The following is a 23,771-nucleotide window of genomic DNA, read 5'->3' as shown; positions in this document are numbered from 1 at the left end:
TTTCCAGTTTCTCTCCTTTACTCATTTATCTCATCCACCTCTTCTATCTATCCTTCTTTCTACTTGTTTTGTCTTCCTTCCTTCCCTTTCCTACTTTTCCACTTGCATTCATAATACTTTCATCTCTTCCCTCCCCTCGCACACACACACACACACACACACACACACACACACACACACACACACACACACACACACACACACACACACACACACACACACCATTAAGCATTTTTCAATAAGACCATTATACCGTAAAACAAGAGAATGAAAAGAGTGCATAATTTGGATCAGTGTGTGGAATGATCCTGTTACCGCCCCACTGCTCCCTCCCCCTCCCTTTCCTCCCCTCCTACATCTCCTCCCTCCTCCTACCCCTCCCCACCCTCTCCCCCGCCCCGCCTAGCCCCGGAGATCATCACCAGTTTCCTGATTCAACACTGCGATTCAATTAAACGTAATGGGATGTTAGGACACTCCCTAGAAGGACACACGAGCCTCCAGGGACACGTATCCTTAGTTTGACCACCACCACCACCACCACCACCACCAGTACCAGCACCACCACCACCGCTACCACTGTCTGGATCCTACGCCGCCTCCTCCTCCTCCTCTTCTTGTTGCTGCTTTTTTTTTTTTGTCTCATTTTCTCGTGTTTTGTTTTTTTTTTTGTTGTTATCGTTGTTTTTTTACTTCTTCCTTCTTCTTCTTCTTCTTCTTCTTCTTCTTCTTCTTCTTCTTCTTCTTCTTCATTGTTATTGTCTTTGTTTTCTGGTTTCTCTGGTTCCTCCTCCTCCTCCTCTCCTTCCTCCTCCTCCTCCTCCTCCTCCTCCTGCTCCTCCTCCTCCTCCACATCTAACTTAATTTCTTCATTCTCTCACTTAATGACACTCACTCGTATAACTCCTCACACGTTACTCTCCTCCTCCTCCTCCTCCTCCTCCTCCTCCTCCTCCTCCTCCTCTTCCTCTTGGCACGCCTCTCTGTCCACCGTTAAAGTAATTTGCCGTCATTTTTCTGTCCTCTCTCCTCTTATCTTCTCCTGTTCTTCTTTATTATCTTCTTTTGTTCTCTTTCTCCTCCTTCTTTGTTGATTTTATTGTAATTCTTTTCTTTCTTGTTTTTGTTAGTTTGTTTTTTGGAATGGATCTCTCTCTCTCTCTCTCTCTCTCTCTCTCTCTCTCTCTCTCTCTCTCTCTCTCTCTCTCTCTCTCTCTCTCTCTCTCTCTCTCTGCTAATGAAGTGATTAAAACACAGTGAATATTCCTTATTTATTTATTTATATGATAATAATATTGAAGACGAATGAGGGAGAAAATAATAATGATGTGAGGAAGAGAAAGAGAGAGAGAGAGAGAGAGAGAGAGAGAGAGAGAGAGAGAGAGAGAGAGAGAGAGAGAGACAGGGAGGGAGGGGAAGGGGTTGAGGATGTCTACTACCGTGTGTGTGTGTGTGTGTGTGTGTGTGTGTACGTTTACCTGTGTGTATATCAAGGTGGGACACACTTTGTTACTGTCACACTAAGATTTATTGCACTTATTAGCGTCACCTGAGCAAATACGACCGTCCCTCTTTGCATATATACTTATTTGCTCACGTCCTAATTTATCTGTATGTTTCTGTCTCATTAATCCTTCTATTTTATTCTATTTTCTTTCTATTTTGTCGCGTTTACCTGTTTGTTTTGCTTCTCATCTGTTGGTATCTCTTGTTTGTTAATTTGGGCTGTCTAATTATATATGTACATACATACGTGTTAACTTATTCTACACCTGTTAAGGAATAATTTTAAACTCATTCCACACCTGCTAAGTCATTTCACGAACCTTTTAAGTCATTCCACACCTACTTATTCATTACACCTGCAAAATTTCTTATATTATTCCTTCTTTAAGTCATTCCACACCTGCCAAGTCATTCCACACACCTGTCAAGTCATTCCACACATGCTGAGTCATTGCACACCTACTTATTCATTCCATCTTTAAAATTTCTTACGTTTATCCCTTCTTTGAGTCATTCCACACACCTGCCAAGTCATTCCACACACCTGCCAAGTCATTCCACACACCTGTCAAGTCATTCCACACATGCTGAGTCATTGCACACCTACTTATTCATTCCATCTTTAAAATTTCTTACGTTATCCCTTCTTTGAGTCATTCCACACACCTGCCAAGTCATTCCACACACCTGCCAAGTCATTCCACACACCTGTCAAGTCATTCCACACATGCTGAGTCATTCCACACCTACTTATTCATTCCACCTTTAAAATTCCTTACGTTATCCCTTCTTTGAGTCATTCCACACACCTGTCAAGTCATTGCCACACATGCTGAGTCATTGCACACCTACTTATTCATTCCATCTTTAAAATTCCTTACGTTATCCCTTCTTTAAATCATTCCACACACCTGCCAAGTCATTCCACACACCTGTCAAGTCATTCCACACATGCAGAGTCATTCCACACCTACTTATTCATTCCACCTTTAAAATTCCTTACGCTATCCCTTCTTTAAGTCATTCCACACCTGCCAAATCACTCCACAAACCTGCTGAGTCATTCCTCTCCCCTCAAAGCGAGCGGTTGAGTATTGCAAGTGACAAGTTAGTAATATGATGTTTCCCTTCACTAATATTCATGAGGGGAGGGAAACTGTCTGTGCATTTCCCCTCAGCCCTTCCTTGTCACCCTCCTCCTCTTCCTCTTCCTCCTCTTCCTCCTCTTCCTCCGTTTCCCCGCATGATTTCCTCCTCTTTTGTTAGTTTTATATCTTCATTTTCCTCTTCTTTTTATGTGTTTTTTTCCCCTCTTTTTTTTTTCCTTTTTTCTCTTTTTATTCTGTTTTTTTTTCCCCTATGATCAAATTTGTGTTTTTGTTTCCTTAGTTATTTTTGTTCTTGTTTTGCTTTGTTTTGTTTTGTTTTCGTTTGTTTCTTCTTGTTTATTACTTAAGTTCGTTGTTTTTTTTTACGATTATTACTTTATTTCCTCTTTATCTTATTTTTCTTTTTATTCATTTGCTTTATTATTTTCTTTTTTTCTTTTTTTCATTTATTTACGTATAGGTAATTATTGGCTCTTTTTATTTTTTTGCATTCTTTATTTATTATTTCGTATCTTATTATCTTATCACTATTCTCTGTTTTTTTATTCTCATTTTCCCTTCTTTTTATTCGTATTTCAAGTCTATTATACGTTTTTATCTCATATTATCATCTTTATTTATTTTCTCTACGTATTTTTGCAATTTTTTAAATTTAATTTTATGTTTTTTCTCTCTATCTCCTGTTTTATTATCTTAGTTTCTTCACACTTACTCACTCTCACTTACCTCTCACTCTTTTTCATTCTGTCTCTTTATTCCGTTTCATTAAATTTTCTTCTTTTCTTTCCTTAAATTCAAGATTTTTTTCGTGGGTTGCACTAATAAAACTCCCTTAACTTTTACTTACTCTCAACTCTCACATCACACACACACACACACACACACACACACACACACACACACACACACACACACACACACACACACACACACACACACACACTCACTCACTCACCTCTTACCTCACACACACTCACTCGACTCTCACCTTTCATCTCTCTCTCTCTCTCTCTCTCTCTCTCTCTCTCTCTCTCTCTCTCTCTCTCTCTCTCTCTCTCTCTCTCTCTCTCTCTCTCTCTCTCTCTCTCTTACTTACAGGCACAGAATCTTCAGAGTGTTAATCTATACCTGAATTTAAACACTAGACTTGTTTGGGCGTGTTTAAAACTTTAGACTCGGGCGCTTCAGGGAGAATTCAGAGGGCGTGGGGGAGGGGGGGTGATGGGTAGGCGTTGGTGTCATCCTTACTCACCCTTAGTCACCCTTGTAGATTTGTCTTCTTAGGGTGACTTTAGTTGAATTTACCTGTCATGATTTTTTTTTCTTTTTTTTAGTTTTCTTACCTATATTTGTGTGTTTGTGTGTTTGTGTGTGTGGTTGTGTTTGTGGAAGAGGAGGAAGAGGAGTTGGTGGAAGAAGAAGGAGGAGGAGGAGGAGGAGGAGGAAGAGAAATATTTGCTCAGTCATTGATATTGAGATGTGGTTAGTGATGGTAGTAGTAGTAGTAGTAGTAGTAGTAGTATTAGTAGTAGTAGTAGTAGTAGGGAGGAGGAGGAGGAGGAGGAGGAAGAGAAGGAGGAGGAAGAGGAATATTTGCTCTGTCATTGAGGTTTTGGATGTGGTTAGCAGCAAGCAACAGCAGCATGCAGTAGTAGTAGTAGTAGTAGTAGTAGTAGTAGTAGTAGCAGTATCAACAGAAATATTTGCACAGTCACTGATATTAGCCTGTCATTAGTAGCAGCAATAGGACCACCACCAGCACCACCCAGTAGTAATAGTAGTAAGTAGTAGCAGTAGTAGTAATTCACCCCTTACCTGTCACGCTGGCATGTCACACCTGGCCTCACAAACATATATACCCCTTTTCTCTGATTCCAATGATATATTTTGACTCCTCTCGTATATCACTTGAATACTGAGACGCGGCAGAGGGAGAGAGAGAGAGAGAGAGAGAGAGAGAGAGAGGAGAGAGAGAGAGATGAGAGAGAGAGGAGAGAGAGAGAGAGATAGAGAGGTGTTGTTGTGTCCCTCTTTCCCCCCACTTGGGTAAATAAAGGGAGAGAGAGAGAGAGAGAGAGAGAGAGAGAGGAGAGAGAGAGAGAGAGAGAGAGAGAGAGAGAGAGAGAGAGAGAGAGAGAGAGAGAGTGTTTACCTATACGTACCTGGATCATTATTATTAACTGTTGCACCTGATTTATCTCTCTCTCTCTCTCTCTCTCTCTCTCTCTCTCTCTCTCCTCTCTCTCTCTCTCTCTCTCTCTCTCTCTCTCTCTCTCTCTGACCGGAAGGAAAGGTATTTCGTGCGTTTTGTGAGCTTCTAACTGCCGAAGGGAGGAAGAGGAGGAGGAGGAGGAGGAGGAGGAAGAGGAGGAGGAGGAAGACGAATGTGCGAAGGCGTAGGAAATAAAGAAAGAGTTACCGCAGGAGAGAAATATTGTGAGAAAACGAAAGATGTAGAAAAAGAGAAGGAGAAGGAGGAGGAGGAGGAGGAAGAAGAGAAAGAGGAAGAGGAGGAAGAAAGAATAACAACACACTTCCAATACAAAACACATTTCTTTCTTTCCCTTCCTTCTCCCACTAAACCCAGTAAAAAACCCCAATAAACTCAAATAAAACCTCAAAATATCCTTTCTTTCCTTCTCTCCCCAGTAAAAACCCCAGTAAAAACCCCAAGAAACTCAAATAAACCCCAAAAATATCCTTCTTTCCTTCTCTCCCCAGTAAAAACCCCAGTAAAAACCCGTTTAAAAACCCAATAAACTCAAATAAACCTCAAAATATCCTTCTTTCCTTCTCTCCCCAGTAAAAACCCCAGTAAAAAACCCCAAGAAACTAAAAAAAAAAATATATACATAAATAATATACATTCCCGTTACATCACACATACACGGCCTGGCCTGGTCTTCCTACCCAGTTCAACCCTTCCCAGTGCTCAGATCCTCACCAGTAAATTCCCAGGGCGTGTAAATTCTCCCCAGGTACGCGTCCTGGGGAGTTAGGAGTCCTGCAAGGGGAGTCTGCACGTTAAACACTGCCCTCACAATTACCTGATAAACTGAGATGGAGCTGAAACGTGTTATTTTCAACCTTAGTGTTACTTCATCTATTAACTTATTTGCATAATCGCTCGCTCTCATCCATCACGAAGGGTAGACTGGTATTAGAGAGAGAGAGAGAGAGAGAGGGAGAGAGAGGGAGGGAGAGGGAGTGAGAGAGAGAGGAGGAGATTAGGGAGTGTTTAGTCTTGAGAACGAAGTGTGTGTTCTCTCTCTCTCTCTCTCTCTCTCTCTCTCTCTCTCCTCTCTCTCTCTCTCTCTCTCTCTCTCTCTCTCTCTCTCTCTCTCTGACCTGATTTTAGTGTGTGTGTGTGTGTGTGTGTGTGTGTGTGTGTGTGTGTGTGTGTGTGTGTGTTAGTGATGATGTATGTGGCAGGTGATGTATCAGCTTAGCTATAGCATCACCATTAGTAACCCTCGTGACAGAGAGAGAGAGAGAGAGAGAGAGAGAGAGAGAGAGAGAGAGAGAGAGAGAGAGAGAGAGAGAGAGAGAGAGAGAGAGAGAGAGAGAGAGCGCGTATACGGACCCTACAAACTGAAATTAATGTAAAAAAAAATATGCTTCTTGCTCTAGCTTAAAAAAAAAAAAATGATAATATAGAACGTTGAAGGAAGAAGAGAAATTGATAAAGGAGGGAATAAGCATAAGTTAGGTTAGGTTAGGTTACTAATATAGGATAAAGTGAGAGATAAGGAAGAGGAATAAGAGGAGTGAGGGAGGTGAGGGAAGTGAGGGGGTGTGATGGGGTGAGGGAGGTGAGGGGAGGTGAGGGGGAGGTTCAGTACCCCAGCATCACCTGAGGGGAGGGACAGGTGTGTTTCCCCGGCTCACCTGTTAATTAGGGGGTGGGTCACCTTATCATGGCTGCCTGCGATGATAATGGGGCGCTTCTCTCCCTCACCACTACCCTCCTGCAGCTTCCTCTTATAAAGTAATGGGGGAGAGAATGAGAGGGAGGGAGAGGGGAGAGGGAGAGGGAGAGAGAGGAGAGTGGTTTCATATTAAGGTTTGGAGAATATTAAGTTCTTCATATTTTCTCCTTAGCACAGATATATACAGTACTTACATACATACATACACACACACATGCACGCACGCACGCACGCACGTCTTCTCCAGGCAGAATAAATGGTTTCGTTAATGTATTTATTGAATGTCGAAGAATTAGAAATTACTAAGTAGGGAAAAAAAGGTTATACAAATCGCTCTTCTTGACCATCAACAACAACAACAAACAACAAACAGCAACAACAAGAAGAATCGCCACTCAGCCTAGACTCCTCAAGGCGCCGCGGCGCGCTACTGCTGCTGCTGCTGCTGCTGCTGCTTGCGGCGGCGGCGGCGGCGGCGGCGGCGGCAGCGGCGGCAGCAGCAGCGGCGGCAGTTCTGTGCCATCCCTCACCGTGATTGGCCCATTTGTGTGTGTGTGTATGTGTGTGTGGGTGTGTGTGTGTGTGTGTGTGTGAGCGAGGCAGTGGCGTCGCAGTGGTCGCGGCGTGGTTTCCGTCAAGGGCGGCGCCTGGCCAGAGCGGGAGGGAGGCGCGGGAGGAGCGTGAGAATTCTAGGCCGAGTGAGGAGCGCCGCGGGAAGGAGAACAGCCCACGCCGCCCACTGGGCACACGCCCCTGCTGGCCCGGCCCGGCCCGGCGAGGCCCTTGCTGTCACCGTTCGCCTTGCATGCCCCTCTGGACGTCAGACTGCCTGGGGCTCATGGAGCCTTCCCGCCGGGCACGAGGGTCGCGGTGCGCGGGGCGCGGTGCTGTGGTCCGTGGCGGCACACACTCAGGGGACACAGGGCTGCCTCCACGCATCCACTCGTCAGCTTGATGCTTCACACAAGATAAAACAGATGTGGTTCAGGTGAGGGGGGGGGATGTGGGGGGAGAGGGGACAGGGAGTGGGAGGGGGAGGGGAGAGTGTTCAGAGGTCCGGGCGGAGCCACGCCGGCCCGACGCGATTCATGGTCCCGCCGTCGCTGGGCGCCCAGGGGGAGGGGGCGCCGCGCCGTGGCACTGACTAGTGGGGCTTCAGCAGATGTGGCCCTCGGTGTCCCCGACGGGGAGGTCCTGCGCCACGCCGCCCCGCGCCTCGCCGTGACTCAGGCTGCCCGGGGCCTCCGCGGCCTCACAGGCGTCCAGCGAGGCCGCGGCGGCGCGGGCGTTGAGGGCACACAGGGCGGCGGCCGAGGCGCCTCGCTGGTGCAAGGCCTCGGCGGTGGACAGCGGCGCGTCGCCCCGCCGCTCCGTGGCGCAGAAGGGGGCGAAGGGCTCGGAGGACGCCTCGGACACGTCGCATTCCGAGGAGGAGTCGAGCGCCTCGTGCTTGGTGGGCGGCAGGTGCAGGGCGTGGCGCGCGTCCTGCGGCGTGGGGGGCGGCGTGGGCGCGCCCCGCAGCAGGGTGCCGGGCGAGGGCGGGCCGCGCTCCTCGGTCCTGGAGGGCGCCAGGATGCTCTCGATGGAGAAGGTGGGCGGCCGCTTGACGGTGGTGTGGCGGGGAGGCGCAGGCTGCTCGCCGCCCGCCTCGCCCACCACGTCGATCTCCGGCTCCGGCTTGTGCTGATTCTCGTACTCGCGCCGCAGCTGCTCCAGGCTCACGTGCACGCCCTTCAGGGCAAGCTTTCGCTGCTGCCGCTCCAGCTGCTTCAGGAGCTTCTTCTCGCGGCGGACGCGCTCCCGCCGCTCCAGCTCCTCGGGTGGGATGGGCTCGCCCGAACACGTCTGCGGGTGGGCGTTGTGGGCGGGACGGCCCGGGCCCTTCCGAGTGTTCTCCTTCTTGCGCCACTTGGCTCGCCGGTTCTGGAACCACACCTGCCAAATGACAGGACTAATGAGGGCGCGCCGCCGCCGTGACGGACACGCCGCGGCAGGTGGCAGCGCCCCGTGAGGACAGGATCGGGCGGTGACGCCTCGTTGCGGGGCGTCACCGCCCACAAAGAACACAAGTATATACATTCATAATGAATAACATAAAAGTGCTATAGGTAAAGAATAATCCCATGGCAGGTCCGCAGCGGCCTGCCTGCCTGCCTGCCTTCCTGCCTGCCTGTTCCCCTGCCTGCCTGTTCCCCCCGTCCGCCTGTTCCCCCGCCCACCTGAGCTGACCAACACACCGCGTGCCGCCTGGAGGCAGGAACTGTTTGTGGATCAGCTTAGCTAAGCTTCCCTACAGTGAAGGGGAGCAAGTTGTGGGAAAGGCGGCCGCTGCCACGCCTGCTGCCTTCCCGATACCGGCCACGCCCTCCCGTGGTCCCAAGAGACCGCCGCGCCCCCAGACTCCCTCCTGCAGGCAGTACTCACGGCGACTCTGCTTTCGGTGAGGCCCAGACGCATGGCGAGGGCTTCCCGCATGAACACGTCGGGGTAGTGGGAGCCCTCGAACGCCCGCTCCATCTCCTCCAGCTGCCACGAGTTGAAGTTGGTGCGCGAGCGTCGCCTCTTGGCCGCCGCGTCACCGTCCAGGCTGCCCTCCTCGCAGTCTGCCGGCCAAGGGGCGTTAGGGTCGTGGTGGCAGTAGAAGCAGTAGCAGTAGCAGTAGCAGTAGTAGTGGCAGTAGCAGTAGTAATAGTAGAAGTAGTAATAAAGATAAAGATAGGAAAGGCATATGACAGATTTGTGACTCCTTCCCGGGACAAAATAGCGTTACCCAAGCCGCGGAAAATTAACGTGTGTGTTTCCACTTGTTCCCTTAGCCGGAGTGAGCACAATCTTCGCTCACTCAACTTCCTACATTCAAACTACACGATTTAACGCGACAACCTGGCCGCGATACTCACCAGGGCACGGCACCCGCCTCGGACACAACCTGAACACACACACACACACACACACACACACACACACACACACACACACACACACACACACACACACACACACACCTTTCACCACACACACCTGCCGCTAGTCACCTAATCACCTAACAAAGCATGTAATCCAGGTAATGCTTGGCCATTTAATCACCTCCATACACACCTGAGATAGACCACCACCATCACCACTACCGCACTCACCTGATGAACACCACCACCACCGCCACGACCATCGCTTACCACCGCACCTCATACCTGTCACATGCATCACGCCGCCACAGTCGCCTCATACTGGCCCTAATACATCCCCAATACCCCGCACAAAAGGTTAATCTGTGCGTTGCTTACCTGCATATAAAGGAATGAAGTCTGTAGGTAGCGAGTTGAAGAGGGATGGAGAGATAGAGATGGGATTAGAGGTATTGTGAATCTGATAGCGGTGGTTTGAGGAGTGAAAGGGACGCGGGAGAAAATTTGTGCCATTTGCTTTTTGCCTCGACATTCTACGGGGATTATGAAGGAATATCGTGTCTCTCGCTCCGTTGAGTTCTGGAATGTAAGATTTCTGATATTTATTGACGATTGAAGGCTGAAAGGGACCCGGGGGAAGGTTTATATCATTAGTCTTTTGCTTTAAGATTCTTACGGTGATTGTGAAGGAATATTGTGTCTGTCTCGCCTCATTGAGTTCAGGAATGTAGGTTTTCAAAGACATCCATTGACTACCGGTGTCTGAGAAATATATAATGTTAGTTTCTGCTTTTAAGATTCTGGGATGATTATAAAGGAATGTTATATCCGTATCTCTCCTTTGAGTTTGGGAATGTTAGTTTTTAAAGACATCCATTGACTACCGGTGTTTGAAAGTTATTGATGCCAAAATATATAACACTAACTGAATTTTAAGACAGTGTAGTTATGAAAAATATTTATCGCTGCTTGACATTTTAGCTCGCAAATTTCTGATTGTCAAATATACTTATCGCTGTGCCTCCCTCTCTTACTGCTATTTGAAGGGAAGAAGCGAAAAAATTATGCTTTCAATGCCCGTGGTTTAATTTTTTCATTACTCTTTTTAGCAGCGTTATCTGTGGTGTAGAGGTGAGCGTGGGGAGCGTGGGGAAGGAGCGTGACAGGTGTGGTGCAGAGATGACCGTGTGGCGGCAACGCTCATAACATTCCTCAGGAGAATTTAAAGACGAGACACAACTTAAGTAATAATGAATAAGCCCTCAACACATCACAGTAACACTAAATACCATGACGCCCGTGACTACTAGCAAGTGTAGATATGATGACAACACAACAGTAACCTCCGCAGTGTTACAAACTTTACCGCCATCGTAGAGAGAAGCGGCGTGTGTCTGTGTGTCTGTCTGTTAAACCCTTTCATTGCGACACGAAACATTTAACAGCACCAGAAGTAAGGCATGAAATCTCTTTAAGCACCTGCAAGAAAGAAGGACATTAAAAAGAATAGATTTTGCAATTTCTACCCTATTTAAAGATTACAGGTGGCCGTACAGCAAGTGAAGATGTCTCAGGATGATTAGTAATTAAGAAAAAACGTACCAAGCAGCAGCCAAAGGGTTAATTTAGCACTCTGTCACTGATAAATAAGGATTATACACTTTAACTCTTTCACCACTAAGAACAACAACATTTCTTTCAGCTTTCGTTTCTCAGGGAAAAGTAAAGTATTAAAAAAAACACCACGTAAAAATAATGAACGCTAATTTAAAAGGAAAAAAAAAAAAACAAGAGAACATCGGGAATCAAGCAGTAAGAAGTTTATGGAATCTTTATAAATACTTAATAAATATTTACAAGAAAGACGGAGATGAAAGGAATGTGTTTTACGATTTCTAACTGGTGTAATGTTTGGCTGTAGAATCTTCATAAGCACGTACAGTACAAGAGAGAAAGTTAATTAAAGGAATGGATTTTACAATTTCTAAGCAACAGAATGAATGGACGTGGCTGTACAATGAGAAATAAATGTTTTAGAGTGATTAGTGATTAATGAAGCGTGTGACTGATAACAATAAAATGATTAAATTACCCTCACATGTACTTATCGATGAAAGAAAGAACGAAAATAAGAACAATTCAAATTAATATCTGAACCACAATTAGCAACACAACACAACCCATTATATCTTCTTAATCTCAGTAAAAACTTTGCTCACAAGATGGCGCCTCCGATACAAGGACTGAAAGTTACTGAGCGCTCGTATCTCTTTCACACTCTTTCCATTCCCGGGGTGAGGCTGACGGCTGGGCGGCGAAGCGACATTAATTAGGTCGTATTAGATGATCAGCCGGGTTCTCAAGAGTGTTTCTCCTGTTAATAATGTAAAAATCTTGTTAATTTATCCCTAGAACTGTAAAAAAAACACCTAGAAAGTTAAACTAGAGCCTTAAGAAAGTAGTGGAGATTCAGAGACGCTTTCCTTTCTCACCGCGAGTATTTTCAAAGGCCATAGAGATGATCAGCCGAGTTCTCTAGAGTGTTTCTCTTGTTAATAATGTAGAAATCTTGTTAGTTTATCCCTAGAACTGTAAAAAACACCTAGAAAGTTAAACTAGAGCCTTAAGAAACTAGTGGAGATTCAGAGACGCTTTCCTCTCACCGTGAGTATTTTCAAAGGCCATAGTGATGATCAGCCGGGTTCTCTAGAGTGTTTCTCTTGTTAAAAACGTTGAAATCTTGTTAATCTATCACAGGAGCCATAAAAACACACTTAAACACCTGTGTATCTTCAACTAGACTAGAACCTTTGGAATGTAGTGGAGGTGCTGCGCAGAAGTGTTTCACAATACGCTTTTGAGACTGAAGACTGTGGCGCGGGAGCAACCTTGTACCAGACTAGACACGAAGGTCAAACAATCACGTTACTGACACAGCTTAAGCCAGTATTCTGTAACGCCTCTGCACCGCACCTCCATTACCTCCATTACCCTCCATTACCTCCATTATTATCGTACTTATCAAAGGCTGTAGTCTAGTTGAAGTGACACTGGTTTTTTTTTAAGGGTGTTTTTAATGATTCTAATGACAGATTAACAAGATTTCTACGTTTTTTAACTGTAGGAACACTCATGAGAACCCGGCTGTTCATCTCTGTGGGCTTTGAAAATGATGGTTCTATTTGAAGTGACAAGGAAGTTTAAGGATGTTTTTTATGGTTCTAGAGACAGAATAATAAGATTTCTGTATTTTCAACTGAAGGAACACTCTTGCGAACCCGGCTGTTCATCTCTGTGGGCTTTTAAAATAATGGTTCTAGTTGAAGTGACACGGAAGTTTAAGGGTGTTTTTATGGTTCTAGTGACAGATTAATAAGATTTCTGTATTTTCAACTGAAGGAACACTCTTACGAACCCGGCTGTTCATCTCTGTGTGCTTGAAAAACAGCCGTGGTGAAAGAGCAAAGCGTTGAAGTGACACGGGTTTTTAAGGGTTTTTTTTTGTATGGTTCTGGCAATAGATTGACAATATTGCTACGGTATTGGTGTGTGTTTTTTTTTTTTTTCTTTTTTTTTGTGGGTTTGTGATGGTTGAATTAATGTGGGAAAAAATGCTAATGTTTCGTTTGGATTATAATATTTTCTGATTTGTTGCTGTTGTTGTTGTTGTTGTTGTTGTTGTGGTTGTTGTTTCGCTTCTTTTTTTTTTTTTTTTGTGTGTGTGTGTATGTGTGTGCTTGTGATATTAAATTTAGGAAAAAGAACCTATAATCTATTTTTTCTATATGTATTTCCGTTTGATATATCACATTTAATAATTTTCAAAGATTTTCATTTGTCTCTTAGTTTTTCGTACATTTTATTCTCCCCTTTCAGAGAGAGAGAGAGAGAGAGAGAGAGAGAGAGAGAGAGAGAGAGAGAGAGAGAGAGAGAGACCACACCCACACACATAACCGGAGAGAGAAAAGGGGAGGAAGAGGGGAAAGGGAAGGAGAAACTGAGGGGAGAGGCTAAAATAAAACGAAGAGGAGGAGGAGGAGGAGGAGGAAGAGGAGATAAAAACAAAAGGGAAGAGGAGGGGAAGGGGAGAAACAGAGGATGCTACAAAACTACGATAAGGAAGGAGAGGGAGAGAGAGAGGGGAGGGAGAGTGAGAGGTTGATAAGAGTGAGGGGAGAGGAGGAGAGGAAGAGAGGGGAGAGGAATGCACGAGAGCGGAGAATGGAGAAAAGGGGAGAGAAAAGGAGAGGAAAGGAGAGGGGAACACGAAGATAAAGGATGTGAGAGAGAGTGAGAGGAGGGAGAGAGAGAGAGAAAGAGAGAAAGAGAGGGGAAGGGAGAGAAGGAGTAAGAGGGGAAGGAAAGGGAGGGAAGGAAAATATACAAGATAGTGGATGAGAGAGAGAGAGAGAGAGAGAGAGAGAGAGAGAGAGAGAGAGAGAGAGAGAGAGAGAGGATTTACCTGCAAACTAACCTCACCTGTCATGTTCCTCGTAATCTCTCTCTCTCTCTCTCTCTCTCTCTCTCTCTCTCTCTCTCTCTCTCTCTCTCTCTCTCTCTCTCTCTTATCCTGATCTTTTTTATTTACTCTTTCCTCATTTTCCTTATCCACGTTTAGTAATAAGGGAGGAGGAGGAGGAGGAGGAGGTGGAGGTGCGACTTGGAACGTAGAATAAGTTAAACCTTGTGTGTGTGTGTGTGTGTGTGTGTGTGTGTATGTGTGTGTGTGTGTGTGTGTGACATCAAGAAAGTTATATCCACTTAAATAAATCTCTGTGCAACGTTGCGACACTGTGCCTCCTAACAAACAAACAAACAAACAAACAAACAGACAGACGAACAGACAAACACACTAACAGGGGATCGAAAGAAATTTACTGTTTTTCTTCTTTTTGTTTCCTGCTTTTCCTTTCTCTCTCTCTCTCTCTCTCTCTCTCTCTCTCTCTCTCTCTCTCTCTCTCTCTCTCTCTCACACCATCTCATCTGTTTCTCTTTTCCGTTAGTGATTGGCATTTCATTTCCTTATCTTTGTTTGTTTGTTTGTTTGTTTGTTTGCTTTTTACGTATTTTAGTGTTAGTCTTGTTGATTTTGTATTTTTTTCTCTTTCCGTGTGCATCTTTTTGTGTGCGTGTGTGTGTGTGTGTGTGTGTGTTTGTTTGTATCTATCATTAATTTTGCATTTCTCTATTTTTCTATCCATCTCTGTAATTTTTTTTCCTCCTATCTTTGTTTCTAATGAATTTTGTGTATTTTCTCAATTTCTCTATCCATCTCTGTATCGCTGCATTTTTTCGCGTATTTTTATATCTATCTAATCAATTCTTTATCTTTTTTCTTTATTCATCTCTTTGTCTTCCATTTTTTTTCCTTATAATCCTACATAACACGTGTCTTGTTTTCATTTTATTCCTTCTCCTCTCTTTCTTCCTTCCGTGTCCTCATTTCCTTTCCTTCTTTTCCTTCTTCCCTTTCTTTATCTCCGTCTCTTTGTGTCTTTGTGGTTTGTGTTCTGTAACCTTTCTTTGTCTGTCTGTTTGTATTGCTTTTCTATGCATCTCTTTGTTCTATGTTGATAAATTCTAAGGAAAAGAAGTGCCATATTCTTCTTCTTCTTCCTCCTCCTCCTACTCCTCCGCTTCGGCGCCTGCACCTCCGCTGGGACCCACAGAAGCTGTCTAATTAGTGTGTGAATAAAGCTTGTTAACTCTCTCTCTCTCTCTCTCTCTCTCTCTCTCTCTCTCTCTCTCTCTCTCTCTCTCTCTCTCTCTCTTGAATTACAAACATTCCCTTTATTCACTGACTAACTTATTCTAACTTGTTCCTTGTTCTCTTTTCCTCGCTGACTCATTCTCTCGTTTACTCCTTTTTTTGTCTCCTATATTTATTTATTTATTTATTTATTTATCTACCTATTTATTTATTTATTTTTCATTTATCTATTTTTTTCTTTATCTTATCTTAGTTTTTGCTTACTCACTCAATTTTATTATTCGTTCATTCATATATTCACTCACTCACACACTCACTCACAACGCTCCAGCAAAAACAACACAATTTGGAAACACACACACACACACACACACACACACACACACACACACACACACACACACACACACACACACACACGCACGATAAAGTCTCTCCGCTCCATGCAAGAGAATAAGGACAAGAGACAGAGAGACACAGAGAGATTCACGAATTTAGTTTTAACTGGAATGTCGCCTCTTGCCTGACTGGCCTTCGTACGAGACACCCAAACTATCGTACACTGTAGTTATGGTGTTGATTTCGCGTCTCTCTCTCTCTCTCTCTCTCTCTCTCTCTCTCTCTCTCTCTCTCTCTCTCTCTCTCTCTCTCTCTCTCTCGTATCGAAAAGACGGGAACTTATCGTAGTTTTAATTCAGCTTTGAGATTTAAGCAAAAATTTGTGAGTTTCCATAGTTTATTATTATTATTATTATTATTATTATTATTTTTATTATTATTATTGTTGTTGTTATTACTACTACTACTACTACTACTACTACTACTACTACGACTACTATTTTTGTGTATAATGTTAATCTTTTCATTACTTGAACGATAAAAGACGTAATAATAATAATAAAAATATAAATAATAATAATAACATCAATACTTCTACACACCTGCTGTCATAATAGAACTTAATTACAATAATTCACCATATTGCACCTGTCTAAATTAAACACTCCTCTAATTATCTTATATATATATATATATATATATATATATATATATATATATATATATATATATATATATATATATATATATATATATATATACCTGTGTTCTCGAAGATGCAAATAGGAAAACAAATTTTCATTATCAAATTGTTAGTTATGATAAGGATAACACAATATTGCTGTTAACCGAGTTTTGTTATTAATAAGTGTGCATTATCGTGTTGAAATAAGGGAAGAAGAAAGAAATGAAGAATTGGAAGCACAAAAAAGATTATTTGCTTGGGAAAGGATGGACAAGGAGAAGGGAAAGAAGAACAACAAGAACAATTAGAACAAGAACAAGCAGACGAAGGAGAGGAGGAAAAGACGCAAGGTGAGGCGGATAAATAAAGGAGGAAAAAGAACAAGAACAATTAGAATAAGACGAAGGAGAGTAGGAAAAGATTCGAGATTGGACAGGAAAACTAAAAATAACAATAACAACAACAACAACAACAACAACAACAACAACAACAACAAAAGCAAGAACAAGAAGAAGAGAAGACACGAGAGAGATGTAGAGAAAATTACTGAAATCCTGAAGAGGTGAACGGTAGAAAGAGAAAAAGGAGAAAAGACAAAGAAAAATGAAAGAAACAACCAGAAAACAAGATAGACTAATAACGAAGAAAAAAGAGAAAACAACCAAGAGAGAGAGAGAGAGAGAGAGAGAGAGATAGAAAGAGAGAGAGAGAGAGAGAGAGAGAACAGTACAGTTTGCCTAATAATGAGTGCGGTTGCCTTCTAGATATAGTGAGTTAATTAAACTTGAGATAAGAGGAGGAGGAGACGGAGGAGGAGAAGGAGGAGGAGGAGGAGGAGGAGGAGGAGGAGGAGGAAAGTTTACTGCTGACTACTACACAAGATAAAGTCGATGAAAGGATGAGAGAGAGAGAGAGAGAGAGAGAGAGAGAGAGAGAGAGAGAGAGAGAGAGAGAGAGAGAGAGAGAGAGACTAATTCTTTTAACTCTTTGAAACAGAGATAGATAAAATTCTGACGTGGCTCTTGTCGTGGTTGTTGTTATTTTTTTTTTAAGAGGATTGTATAAAGAAGATTGAGAAGAAGAAGAAGGAAGAAGAGGAGGAAGAGGAGGAGGAGATGTGAAAAGATGTGTAGAAGTAAAGAAATGAACGTAAGAAAACACAAGAAATAATAAATATATAAATAAATAACCGATAAAGAAGAGGAGGAATATAAAAAAATAACCTTACAACACACACACACACACACACACACACACACACACACACACACACACACACATACAGATCCTCTTGAAAACTAGATTCTCTCCTCCTCCTCCTCCTCCTCCTCCTCCTCCTCCAATTACCTCTTTCTCTCACCTCCTCTTCAGTACCTCTTAATTCCTCCAATCTCTTTACCTCATTCCTCCTCCTCCTCCTCCTCCTCCTCCTCCTCCTCCTCCCTCATTACTTCCTCTCTTCCTGTCTTTGGGTCATTTCAACCTCTTTATCTCTCTCTCTCTCTCTCTCTCTCTCTCTCTCTCTCTCTCTCTCTCTCTCTCTCTCTCTCTCTCTCTCTCTCTCTTCCTCTTTTCGTCCTTTTTTTCTTTTTTGTGCATTTTTATCCTTTCTTCCTCTTTTCCTTTTTTCCTTCATCTTCATTTTCTTTATTTGTTCATTAGTTATCTATCTGTTTCCTTCCTTCCCCTCCTTCCCTTTTATTTCCTTTTCCTTCTCTCCTATTTCCTTCATTCCCTCCTTTCTTTCTTCCTTCTTTCCTTCTTTCATTCGGTCAGTCCACATCTTCCTTCATTTTTCCTCCTTCATTCCCGTATTTTCTCTTCCTTTCCTCTCTCTTTCTCTTCTTCCTCATCTGTCTCTTTTATCCTACATTTCTCATTCTCATCCTTCTCTTCCCTTCCTTTTCCTTCACTTTTCTTTCCTTTTTCCTTCTCTTTCCCTTCCCTTCTCTTTCCTTCTGTGTTTCCTGGTCTTTCTCTTTCTTTCTCTCTCCACAAATCTACCTTTTTAATTATTATTCTTCCTTCCCTCCCTTCCTTTCTCTTCTCTTCCCTTTCTATTCCTTCCTTTCCTTATTCTCATTTTCCTTCTCTTCCTCCCTTCCTTCCTTCCCTTCTCTTCCTTATCCATTCTTTTCTCTTCCCTTCCCTTCCTCTCTTCCCTCCTTCCCATCCTTCCCTCTCACCCATTCCCCCTTAATTCTTCACTCCCCTTCCTCCCCCCTCCCCTTCCCCCTCCCTGGCCAGGTGGAGGCGCCTTTTGCTCCGTCAGAAGGCGCGGCGACCCCATGATTTACGACGCCCGCCCCCCCAGCCCCCATTGCCTCCCCCTTAGGGTTCTCAGGGTATAGGGAATGGGGAATGGGGTTATTATTGGGCTCTGTGGGTTTTTGTCACTCCCTCTTCTCCCAATCACCTCATTTGTGGTAGTGGCGGCGGTGGTGGTGGTGGTGGTGGTGGTGGTGGTAGTAGTAGTAGTAGTAGTAGTAGTTGTAGTTTGGTTAATATTTTTCGTTATTCTTGTTATTGTTACTACTACTACTACTACTACTACTACTACTACTACCACTGTTTGTTTAGCAGTGTCGTATTAACTGTGTGTGTGTGTGTGTGTGTGTGTGTGTGTGTGTGTGTGTGTGTGTGTGTGTGTGTGTACGTACAAGATACCTTTTTTTTATCGTCTTTCATTTTATAATCTGTACACAAATTTCTTCCTTCCTTCCTTCTTTCCTTCCTGTTTTCCCTCCTTTATTCCTCTTCCTTCTCTCCCTCCTTCGCTTACTCCACTTTCCTCCAGTATCTCACCTGCTCTCTCCCTCTCCCTCTCACACGCTCACACTCTCCCTCATGCTCCAACCCTTTCCCTCTCTCCCTCTCCCTCCCTCCCTCTCCCTCCCTCCCTCTCTTCCTTACGCCCCCATTCTACTTAACTCATATTTTATCAACTGCCCTCTTTCCCGCTCCTTCCTTATAACTTTCTCTCTCTCTCTCTCTCTCTCTCTCTCTCTCTCTCTCTCTCTCTCTCTCTCTCTCTCTCTCTCTCTCTCTACACACACACACACACAATCACGGTGTACACAGTTTAACTCTTCCTTCAAACATATTTACGCATCACTGTATTTATGGGTTATGCACACGCAGGTATGCACACACACACACACACAAACACACACACACACACACACATATACACACACACTCACCTTTCCCCTCGTCCTGCCGCGCGTCGCTGAGTCTCTCAGGGGACGCTAGGCTCCTGCCGAGGGCGTGGGCGCCGGGCCGCACGGCTCCCAGCACGTGACTGTGTAGGTTGAAGCCCCAGGGGTACATGGCGCCCATGCCGCCACCCATCATCTTGAGGGCGTGGGGCATGGGCGGGGCGAGGCTGAAGGGCGGCACGCCCATGGGGAGGGGCACTGGGCGGGCCAGCTGGGACAGGACGTGCACGGGGTGCAGGTAGCCCAGGCCCGACAGGTGCAGCTCCCCGCGCCCACCCCGGGGCTCGCCCATCACGCCCGCCGCGGCACGCCCGCCCGCTGCCGCTGCGTCGCCCGCGCGGCCAGGCGCCACCAGGGCAGAGTCCGTGTCCTGGCGCCCGTCGCGCCCCGCAGGGCCTGGCGGAGGCTGGCGCGCGCCGCGGCGCCCTCACCACACCACCACACCTCTGCCACCACCACCACCACCACCACCACCACGCCCGCCACTCGCTGGTCTGTTGAGGTCTCTCCGCGCCGCCGACTCGCCGCCAGCCGGGTGTCGCGTTGCCTCTCGGGGCGCACGCCGCTGAGCGCCGCGCCGCGCCCGCCGCACCGCCAGCCGCGTCAACACTCGGCGCGGCGTGGCGGCGTCACACCTGAGGGCGGCAGGGCGGCACGCGCGTGATTTAGGGCGCGTCGCGGAGTGAAGGCTGCCTCGTGTGGGCCACCTTCGGGAGGCACTAAATAGCTGTTAACATGAGGAGCAGGAGGAGGAGAGGGAGGAGGAGAGGGAGGAGGAGGAGGAGGAGGCGGCGAGGGGCCCGCGGTGCGAGGCTCCGTGGCTCATAACTCGGGGCGCGGCGCGGGAGGCCAGGGGGCGCGGGCCGCTGCTGCAGCTGCTGGCGCGGACAGGGATCATGTGGGAATGAAATATAACAGGAATCATCCATGCCTCTTGTTACAATCATAACAGGGTGTCAGTGAGCAGCCGACATCACCGCCGCCCCGCCCACCTCCCCGGGCCGGCCACTCAGCGCGCGGCGTTGGCCGGGCGCGGACCAATCAGGGGCGAGGGGAAGGGCCTAATCGATTTCTCCCTTTTATCATGTGTGAACAAGTTACACATGATTGGAAAATGCTTAACGCCTTAACGCTCCACATTGATTATAAAACCTGCACCAAAACACCTTATTTATCGCGCCGCCGCTAATCCCGCACTCATCAAGACGCCGCCCCGCGCACCCCGCACCCCGCCCCGCCCCGCCCCGCACGGCCCCGCTCAGCCCCGGAAAAGACACGCTGGAAACACCCGCGCAACACGACGCCCTCACCCCCACGCTCCATTGGTTGTGTGGAGTGGCGGTGTTACGCTCCCAGATTGGTTATGCATGTGTTATCTCACCATTAGACGCTCCGATACCCCTGGAGGCGCGGGGAGCGTGGGAGGAGCTGGGGAAGGGCGCTTGTGGGTATGGGGAGACGGGACAATGCGAAATGGGGAGGGTAGGGGCTGTTGTGCATGGGGAGGGGAGCATTGGGGAGTAAGAGTCAGAAATTTAGGCAGTAAAAGAGGAGAGGAGTGTGGGAGAGTGAGAGAGGAAAGCGAATGGAACGGAAGAGCGAACTGGGGAGAGGGAAGGAGAGGAGGGGAGGGAGAGGAAGAAGAGGGAAGGTAAATTGACATGGAGGACTGGATGGGAGGGAGGAAAGGTAGGAGGAGGAGGAGGAGGAGGAGGAATAGAAAACTAAATAACGAATGGAAGGATGGAATTTGGAAGAGGAGGAGGAGGGAAGAGGGAGGAGGAATGGAGGAGGAGGAGGAGGAGGAGGAGGAGAGCGGAAAATATGAATAGCGACGTGGATGAAGGAAATAAAAACGAATAACACACACACACACACACACACACACACACACACACACACACACACACACACACACACACACACACACAAATATGGTCACGTATGATGTAAAACCACCAGAGAAAAGGAGGAGGAGGAGGAGGAGGAGGAAGACGAAGAAGACGAAAAGGAGGAGGAGGAGGAGGAGGAGAAAGCGGTCTCGATAAACAGCCAGAGTGAGGGAAGGAAATACACTCCACAGGAAGAAGAAGAGGAGGAGGAGGAGGAGGAGGAGGAGGAGGAGGAGGAGAATTACGAGCGAGACGAGAGAGGATTGAGTTGCGGCGAAAAAGAATCGAAACCTCTTCTATAAACAAGAAACTCACCACAAAACCCACAGCAGGAGGCGTGGCGTGCGTGCGTGTGTGCGTCTGTCTGTCTATGTGTGTGTCTGTCTGTCTGTGTGTGTGTGTGTGTAGGCGAGTCGTGCGTCACGCTAAGCACACACTTGATGACAAACCACAACCCATAAATATGACGAAACAGATCATTTTCCCCGCGCCGCGACAAAGTGAGAGGAACGAGGGAGAGTGAGGGAGAGGGAAAGGGGTAACTCTCACATTATCACTACTCTCACACCTCCCCGATCTACAGGTGTGTTTCATTGATGTGCAGGTGTGTTAACCAAGAATTACAGGTGAGAAGGGTTAGAGAGATGTTAAGATTCTTATATTTTCTTTCACATTTGTTCGATCTACAGGTGTGTTTTAATTTATGACTTGCGCAGGTGTGTTTGCCAAGAATTACAGGTGAGAATGGTTAGAGATGTGAGATTCTTACGTTTTCTCTCACATTTGTTCGATCTACAGGTGTGTTTTAATTAGTGACTTGCGCAGGTGTGTTTTTACTTGTTTATCTGTATGTACACGAAGAATTACAGGTGACAAGCGTAAGACAGGTGTGAAATTCTTACTTTTACTCTCGCACGTGTCCAATCTACAGGTGTGCTTAATTAGTGACTTGTGCAGGTGGACAGGTGAGACAAATGTGAAAATTCTTAACCTTTACTCTCACATCTGTCCGACCTACAGGTGTGTTCAATTAGCGACTTTTCAGGTGTGTATTTACCTATATATAAATGGTACAGGTGACAGAGGTGAGGTTCTTACCTAGACCTTCCTTACACCTGTCACAATTAAGCTACATGTACGTTGAATGAATACAGGTGTGATCAGTCATTCTTTACCTGTAGAAACATTCAAGAGACAATTAAGTTGACATTTGTTTTACCTGTACTGCACCTCACACCTGTCACCGCTAAACTAAAGGTGCGCTATACAAAATAATAGTTGTTTTTAATTACCCATCACCTGTAGAATCATTTTTCCACTGTATACAAAGAAACAAAGACATTTACATCCAGCCAGCACCTCACACCTGTCACCGCTAAACTACAGGTGCGCTGGACAAAATAACAGGTGCGACTAATAACCCGTTAGGTGAGAAGGCGCTAATTTTTACCTGTATACAAACAAAGAGAAGGAATCAGGTCAAACGCACCGCCGCACACCACTATACTCAAGACGACCCACGAAGCAGCACCGTGAACCTAACCCACAATAATCTAGTCAATAGAAAATCGCCTCTAATCCTCCTATTCTTACTGGTCAATGCGCTTCGGGTCTATAGGAGAGCTTGTGTGTGTGTGAGGGAGAGGAGGCGGTGGGGGAGAGAGACTAGGTTATAAAGAGAGGTAGGATGCTTCGCCTTACGATACCTGCAGCGAAAGATGGGTGACCGATTACTTCAAGGAACCGGGTATTAGCAAACGCCCCCCCTCTCTCTCTCTCTCTCTCTCTCTCTCTCTCTCTCTCTCTCTCTCTCTCTCTCTCTCTCTCTCTCTCTCTCTCTCTCTCTCTCTCTCTCTCTCTGGAAAGTCTAAGAGATCAGGGTTTTAGGAGAGAGAGAGAGAGAGAGAGAGAGAGAGAGAGAGAGAGAGAGAGAGAGAGAGAGTTTTATACCTATTTTCTTTAATCTGGTAAAGAAAATAATCGTAGGAGAGTAAAGAATTAGGACTAGTAATTTCTCTCTCTCTCTCTCTCTCTCTCTCTCTCTCTCTCTCTCTCTCTCTCTCTCTCTCTCTCTCTCTCTCTCTCTCTCTCTCTCTCTCTCTCTCTCTCTCTCTCTAATACAACCAGTTATTTTATGCAGTACAAGTCATCATAAATTTCAAGTAACCATTGTATCTTGTAATAACGAAAGAATTAACGTTTAGTAGTAGTAGTAGTAGTAGTAGTAGTAGTAGTAGTAGTAGTAGTAGTGGCAGTAACAACAACAACAACAACAACAACCACATCACCATTTCACTGACCTAAAAAAAAAAACACAAGAAAAAGTTTAATGTGAATAGATATTAGTCATTTTTCAGTGAGTACTGGTGGAGGTGAGTGTGTGAGGCTTGCACAGGTGAGTCATGGGGGCGCGCACTCTTTACTCAGGTGGGTAAGAGGGCGGACAGGCTGCCAGGCAAAGGTACACAAAGGAAGAT

At 45.7% G+C, this 23,771-nt stretch overlaps 1 protein-coding gene across 2 annotated transcripts; it reads right to left on the bottom strand.

The window, feature by feature from the left end:
• Nucleotides 1-5,972: 5,972 nt before the first annotated feature.
• LOC135091945 (homeobox protein unc-4 homolog) lies at nt 5,973-20,353 on the bottom strand. Of its 2 annotated transcripts, none has more exons than XM_063990002.1 (3): nt 19,388-20,353; nt 8,969-9,147; nt 5,973-8,467 (listed from the first exon to the last, which is right to left on the bottom strand). In XM_063990002.1, exons 1-3 carry the CDS (start codon nt 19,692-19,694, stop codon nt 7,700-7,702), a joined length of 1,254 nt encoding a protein of 417 aa, XP_063846072.1. In that variant the 5' UTR covers nt 19,695-20,353; the 3' UTR covers nt 5,973-7,699. The 2 variants fall into 2 exon arrangements, with proteins under 2 accessions (XP_063846072.1, XP_063846071.1); XM_063990001.1 differs by having other exon boundaries at nt 5,974-8,479; nt 19,388-20,352.
• Between the last annotated feature and the right edge of the window lie 3,418 nt (nt 20,354-23,771).

This window comes from Scylla paramamosain, chromosome 39, assembly GCF_035594125.1.
Source record: "Scylla paramamosain isolate STU-SP2022 chromosome 39, ASM3559412v1, whole genome shotgun sequence".
NCBI classification, from domain to species: domain Eukaryota; kingdom Metazoa; phylum Arthropoda; class Malacostraca; order Decapoda; family Portunidae; genus Scylla; species Scylla paramamosain.
This window is presented reverse-complemented; position numbering and strand designations above follow the sequence as displayed.